This window comes from Cervus canadensis, chromosome 6 (assembly GCF_019320065.1).
Source record: "Cervus canadensis isolate Bull #8, Minnesota chromosome 6, ASM1932006v1, whole genome shotgun sequence".
In the NCBI taxonomy this organism is placed as follows: Eukaryota; Metazoa; Chordata; class Mammalia; order Artiodactyla; family Cervidae; genus Cervus; species Cervus canadensis.
The window spans coordinates 60,502,128-60,509,094 of NC_057391.1; the positions used below are offsets into that span (position 1 = coordinate 60,502,128).

Consider the following 6,967-nt stretch of genomic DNA (forward strand, 5'->3'; position numbering starts at 1 on the left):
ACATTATGCTGTTAAGAGTTAAGCACCAAGGTCACATAAGGTGTGATCCTATTTATCTGACGTGCAGAGAATAGGCAAATCCATAGGGATAAAGATTAGTGTTTGCCTGAGGTTGGGGACAGAGGGATCAGAAGTAGGTTCTTTTGGGGTGACGAAGATGTTCTGGAATTAGGTGCTAGAGATGTAAAACTTCGTGAATTTACTAAAAAACCACCAAACTGTGAACTTTAAATACTATGCTCTGTGAATTATATCTCAATTTTTTTAAAAAGTAAATGAAAAGCTATTTTCTATTTGGTCTCTTTTTCAGGAACAGTCAAGGGGGAGTGCCAAAAGGCATGCTGGATTTGATTGCATCTTTGATCTCCCTGGACCACTGGCCAGAGTGAAGAGAAGCCCCAAACTTGTGGGGTGCTCTCCATCCTCCCCTCCCCACATGAGCACCACTGTTAGCCTTGGCATCTGGAGGGCCAGTCTCACATACGCCACATTCCCACCACTGCCAGAATCCCAGTACTTCCTCCAAGACGAATCCCAAAGTCTCATACTCCATCTCGTCTTCACTTTCCTCATTGTACTTGCCATCTTTTACTCCTCTCCCTCCAAAATTTGGTTTTGTTCATTGATTTATCTCGGCTGCACAAGAACAGTATGCGGCTAACAGCAGATATTCAACAGATCTCTGGTGAATGCATGAATTTGGAAAAAAAGGTTACACAGAAATTTGCACTGGGTGTTATTTTAAAAAGATGAAGCTCCATGAAGGTACCCAGTTGCCTAGTGGTTAGGATTCAGAGCTTTCACTGGAGGCCCAGGACCAATCCCTGGTGGGAGAATGATCCCACATGACGTGTGGCATGACCAAAATACAAAAAAATAAATAAGTAAAAAAAAAAAATGAATATCTTTTAAAAATTAAAAATAAATAAAATTTAATAATGAATCTCCATGCTTCAAAATGTGTTTATCTCCCATAAAAGATCTTTCCCCTCCATTTAAATATGTACCTGATCTTTAAGAAATCTTACACAAATGGTATTTTATTAGAGACAATCGAATTTAACAAATCTTTATAGGAAAACATTTAGGCATTATAAACACAAAAATTTCAATACACAAAACAACACAGAATCTTATTTTGGGACTATGTGGTTATGCTGTGCTACCTTTATAATTCTTTATCCAGAGTCCAAAAATGTAGGCAGGCCCTAAAAATGTAGCAGAAGCATTTCCGCACACTGGTATCCATAATCTAGTCTGTGCAGAAGTGTTTCCACTAGATTCATAGAGTACTCTTTGGAAGAAAAAGGCGAGGACTGGTCACCTGGTTGCCCTTCGGACCTTTTGCAACTCTTCAATGGGCTTCCACTCTTGGTTGATTGTTACAAGCTTTAAAAAAATAAATAAAACAAAATTAAAATGTTTTGTTAGGATCTGTCCATCCTCAGGTCCCCTTTTCAGATCTGTACACAGTTCCATCTGGAAAAAGTATCACCATAACATTTGTAGCCAAAGAATCACCTCTTCCCATCTCTAATTAAAACAGTAACATGTACTGGTTCTACCCCTCTAAATAAAGTCTTTGGGTTCCTCGGTGTTACAGGATTAGAGAGAAAGATCATATACATTTACCCCATTTTCACTTAACAGGTTCTAGATTTTTTTATTTCCTATGATTTTATGTGAACTATAAGCTCAAAAACTGTATCTGTTCTGTGTGAATGGCTATATAATGTTCCTAGCACAGAGCTAGGCACTTAAAATTTCCTCACTCAACAAAGGTACCAATGATCCGAGTTACACAATAAGGGGAAAGACAGAGCTGAGGACAAGTCTTGACTTCCAAAGAACTCACATTCAGAGATTCGCATTTATTCTCGCAAGTTTTCTATTCCCCCAGCAACAGGAAGATGTAGCTTTAAAGATCCTAAACGCCCTTCCCTAAGTCAAGCTGTGTCATTTGAATGCTTTGTTTAAACACACACACACACACACACACACACACACAACTTTCTGGAGACAGTTTAAGTCGTGTTCATTCCAACAGACTACATGTTTACTTCCAAAATATTTAAAATGTAAAAAAGTCTTTTCAATAGTCTTAAAAATCTACTCATTTGGATGAGAGGATATTAGCTAATTTTGCTTACAGAGAATGCCACTGCTGTTTTTAGGAGTTCCTGTTATTTATCACAATAGACCTTACACTAACTTTTGATAAACAGTGGATAAAATGAGATCATGCATAAACAGACTCATAGATTTCAAAGATAAAATTATGGTTACCAAAGGGGAAAGGTGGGGAAAGGGCTAAATCAGAAGTCTGGGACTGATATACATACACTTCTATATATAAAACAGATAAACAACAAGGACCTATGTATAGCACAGGAAGTTCTACTCAGTATTCTGTAATAACCTATATGGGAAAAGAATTGGAAAAAGAATGGATATATGTATGTATGTGTGTATATATATATATATATAACTGAGTTACTTTGCTGTACCCCTGAAACTATTGTAACAGAACATTGGAAATCAACTATGCTCCAATATAGATAAAAAATAAGTTAAAAAGGAGATGATGTATCACAACAATGATAAAAGTTAATTATCTGAGTGCTTCCTATGGGCCAGACACCGTGCTAAAGGGCTATATCTACTTTATCTTCTTTAAGCCTCTAATCTCTGAGGCAGGGCCTTATTACTGTGCCCATTTTATAGATTCTGAGAACCGCAGAGAGACCAAGTTGTCTAAAATCACCTGTGGATAACAGAGCAAGGATGTGAACTAGATCTCCACAATCCTACAGCACTCTCTTAACACTACACTAAATGGCACCCTAAACACGAAAGGTATTACATCTGTTCTGCAGACAAAGGTGCTAAGGTTTGGGCTATGTATAAATCATATTTTAATGTAGCAATACCTTTGTAGGTACAGTAGGATCCACAGTTTCCCAAGGTTCTGGATTTCTTTTTCGATCAAGGCTAAAAGAAAAAGAAAGCTGATTAAACATTAAAGTAAGTGCATTTAAACCAACTCTGATATTGGGTTTATACTACTCTAGGGACAGACTCAAGTGCATACTTAGGCATTCATCACTAACTGAAATTGATGGAACAGTTCTTTAAAAAGTTTCACAGTTTGGCTCACACATTAAGGATCAATTTCTCTGCAGGGTACAAGGTCTGTAGTGCCTTTATGGAGCTACACTGGAAAATGTCCTCATAAGCTGAGAGCAATGAGAGCGGAAATGCCAGGCTAAGAGCAAGCAGATAAGCTCCTGCCCCAGTTTCTGGGAGGGGCAGAAGGGCTCAGCTTGAACCCTCTAGGTGGTGAACTGCCAGAACTTCCCATTACTGCCTATGGAGCCCTGCATCGGGCCAAGATCAGTTTCAAGTTTTTCTGTTCCTTATATTCCAGGATACATGGTATTTTACCTTATATCCAGGGCTGAAATTAAGTTTATTGTAGACAACTGAATCAGTCAACTTTACCACATTAGGAAAGACCTTTCTAGTAAACTGACATTTTAAAATGTCATTAAAATGATGATTTAAGATTGATGATACATATCCCAAAAGACTATCCAAGAACTTTACATTTCAAAATGTATGTTTAAAAAAAAAACAACCTTATTTTTCTGCAGAAGAGGAGGATGAAAGGTTGAAATGGATGCAAGGATATTTAGATACAAGAAACAAACTTATTCCATCAATATCATCATTTAATAGCCTTGTGAAACCTGGATGCTTTCTGGCCCTGAATCCCAATTCACAATTTGACATTCTTATTCTCTGGGAAAAACCAGGAAACTGATACCATGCATTTCATAAACTGAAGGTCAGCCTAACACTACTAAAAAACGTTTCTATAAATGATGAATGCTTACTTACATCACATCGGTTTTTCGAAGGGAATACACAGCAAATGCTGAAGCTCCAGTCGCTGCCACGGCCATGAAAAACACCAAAGGAATAAGCTAACAGAGAACAAAATATTCCGATGTTTCAATGAGAAACACTTGAAATATAACAGAATAGCTCTATATCATTTTATACTTTCTCCAAATCGGCACCATCTGTTCATCTTTAAAAGTTAATCTTTTTAGTCAAAATTTTCAATTGCTTTAAAAACTTACTTCCTTCTTTTTCATCAGGAGTTGGAAAAAGCTCATGATGACTTAAGAGTAGACTCCAAATCTATAGGGGGAGAAAAATCCAAAATATTGATCAAAACTCAGCTACTAGGACTCAACCTGGTGGACGCCAAACCGGCTAACGTATCCCAAAGCCAGCCTCGAGCCAGATGATCAGCGCCTTCATCCGAGGGAGGCTCACCTGGGGGATCCGGCGGGACCTCACGAGCGGACGATGCTAACGCCCAGAACCGAACCTGATCTCAACCTCCGCGCCTTATATACCAACCCCGCCCGCTCCGGAAGGCCGGCCGGAGCGTTCTGGTCACGCGGGTCGCGCGGGGGCCGTGCGGGGATTGACTCGCTTTCCCTGCCGGGTGCCGGGCAACTGGGCGCCCCCTGCAGGACTCCGCGTCCGCAGTCGCCGCGCAGCAGGACGCGAGCGCCCCCTGCCGCCCGCCACGGTTCTCAACCTCCGCTCGGAGCGAGCCCAGGCTGAGCGTCAGCGCCCCTGCAACTGAGAACCAAGAGAACTCAGATAGCCAAAACTGATGAAAAGCAGCCCCTCTAAAAGGAGATCCGGAAAAGGAGCCGCAGAAACGGGGGTCCCATGGGAGGCTCCTTGGTGCAGGCAAGTAACTTAGAATTAATCCAAGTCACATTAAAAGCTCCAAAAATGGGATGTGGCACACGAATAAATTGTAAAGTTCCTTTCAGAATAATTCCTCGTTGTCTTGATTTTTTACCATTAAAAAAAAAAAATCAGGATGTGAGGGAGAAGAAACAAAAAGAATCAACTGGAGAGGTTTCCAAGAGAAGATTTCTTAGACGACCCTGAAGGCTGGCTTTGTCTTATCCGGTTTTAACTCACCCCTAAGCTAGCAGCCAAGCCTTGCACGGAACATGTAGGCGGCTGCAGAATCACGGGAACAATAATTAAATCAGAATCTGTGTGTCAGACGCTGTAGAAGAATCTTTTCGGCATTTTCGCAAGATAAGTTTTTTAGGGTCAGAGATGCTCTAGTCGGATAGTCAGTAAGTGGTGGAGATGCAATCAGGGCCCAGTTCTGACAATCAATATCACCGTTCTTTCTGCACCCCACTCTTAGCAAGTGAAATTAAGACAAGAGTGCAAGCTCAGTTATTTAAAAAGTTATTTTTTAAAAAGTTATTTTAAAACTGTTTGAAGTTCAAGCTATAAGTTAATGTAAAATCGAAAACAGTGTTCTCTGAAGGGCCAGTTCCAGCTCTGTTCAACCTGGTTTTCGTTCTAGTCAGGGACTTTGCATTCAAACTGACCTGAGTTCAGAGCCCGTCCCTGCCACACTTTATTAGCTGACTGACTTCAAGGAAACTACTTAAACTTTATGACTCTCATAAAATGGGGACAAACCTAGCTCAGCAGGGAGTTGGAAAAAATGGTAGACTGTATGCCGAGAATGTAGCATTCTGTTTTGCCTGAGGTAGGCATTCAATCAATAGTAATTGTTATTTGCAAATAATTGTTTTATATATGGGAGAACATAAATATAACTTCTAATCCAGTTACTACCACCTAATTCTTCCTGTATAACCCGAGTTGTAACTAGAGACGTGTGTTGATTACTTCAAAGAAAATAAAACATTTTTTGTAGTTTGTATGCACAAGAAACTGGAAAATTCTTAAAGAGATGGGAATACCAGACCACCTTATCTGTCTCCTGAGGAATCTGTATGCAGGTCAAGAAGCAGGTTAGAACTGGACATGCAACAACAGACTGATTCCAAATCAGGAAAGGAGTACATCAAGGCTGTATATTGTCACCCTGCCTACTTAACTGACACACAGAATACATCAAGCAAAATGCCAGGCTGGGTGAAGCACGAGCTAGAATCAAGATTGCCAGGAGAAATATCAATAACCTCAGTCAGATACACAGATGACACCACCCCTATGGCAGAAAGCGAAGAACTAAAGAGCCTCTTGATGAAAGTGAAAGAGGAAAGTGAAAAAGTTGGCTTAAAACTCAACATTCAGAAAAAGCAGCTCATGTCATCCAGTCCCATCACTTCATGGCAAATAGATGGGGAAACAATCGAAACAGTGAGACTTTCTTTTTTTTTTTTGGTTTCAAAATCATTGCAGATGGTGACTGCAGCCATGAAATTAAAAGACACTAGCTCCTTGGAAGAAAAGCTATGACCAACCTAGACAGCATATTAAAAAGCAGAGACATTGCTTTACCAACAAAGGTCAAAGCTATGGTTTTTCCAGTAGTCATGTATGGATCTGAGAGTTGGACTATGAAGAAAGCTGAGCGCTGAAGAAATAATGCTTTTGAACTGTGGTGTTGGAGTGTGTGTGGTGTTGAGAGTCCCTTGGACTGCAAGGAGATCCAACCAGTCCATCCTAAAAGAAATCAGTCCTGACTATTAATTGGAAGGACTGACACTGAAGCTGAAAGTCCAGTACTCTGGCCATCTGATGCGAAGAACTAACTCATTGGAAAAGACCCTGATGCTGGGAAAGATTGAAGGCAGAAGGGGATGACAGAGAATGAGATGGTTGGATGGCCTCACCGACTCGATGGACATGAGTTTGAGCAAGCTCAGGGAGTTAGTGATAGACAGGGAAGCCTGGTGTACCGCAGTCCATGGGGTCGAAGAGTCGGACACGACTGAGTGACTGAACTGAACAATTTGTATTGAACAGAATCAAAGAAGCCTTTTAATGCTCCTTCTGCAGAATTTCTAAAGCTTGTCAGAAGGTTTTAAGAAAAGCCTCATTTTAATTAAAGATAAATTGTTTATAGGATGAAAGGAGGAGAAAAAGGAAATCTTCTAGG

The 6,967-nt window shown here is 40.3% G+C and overlaps 1 protein-coding gene across 1 annotated transcript; it reads right to left on the reverse strand.

Moving 5' to 3' along the window:
- Positions 1–1,022: 1,022 nt before the first annotated feature.
- Positions 1,023–4,450, reverse strand: C6H15orf48 (chromosome 6 C15orf48 homolog). The gene is made up of 5 exons (XM_043472939.1): positions 4,345–4,450; positions 4,146–4,206; positions 3,901–3,986; positions 2,931–2,991; positions 1,023–1,389 (listed from the first exon to the last, which is right to left on the reverse strand). Exons 2-5 carry the CDS (start codon positions 4,179–4,181, stop codon positions 1,321–1,323), a joined length of 252 nt encoding a protein of 83 aa, XP_043328874.1. The 5' UTR covers positions 4,182–4,206; positions 4,345–4,450; the 3' UTR covers positions 1,023–1,320.
- Positions 4,451–6,967: the final 2,517 nt, after the last annotated feature.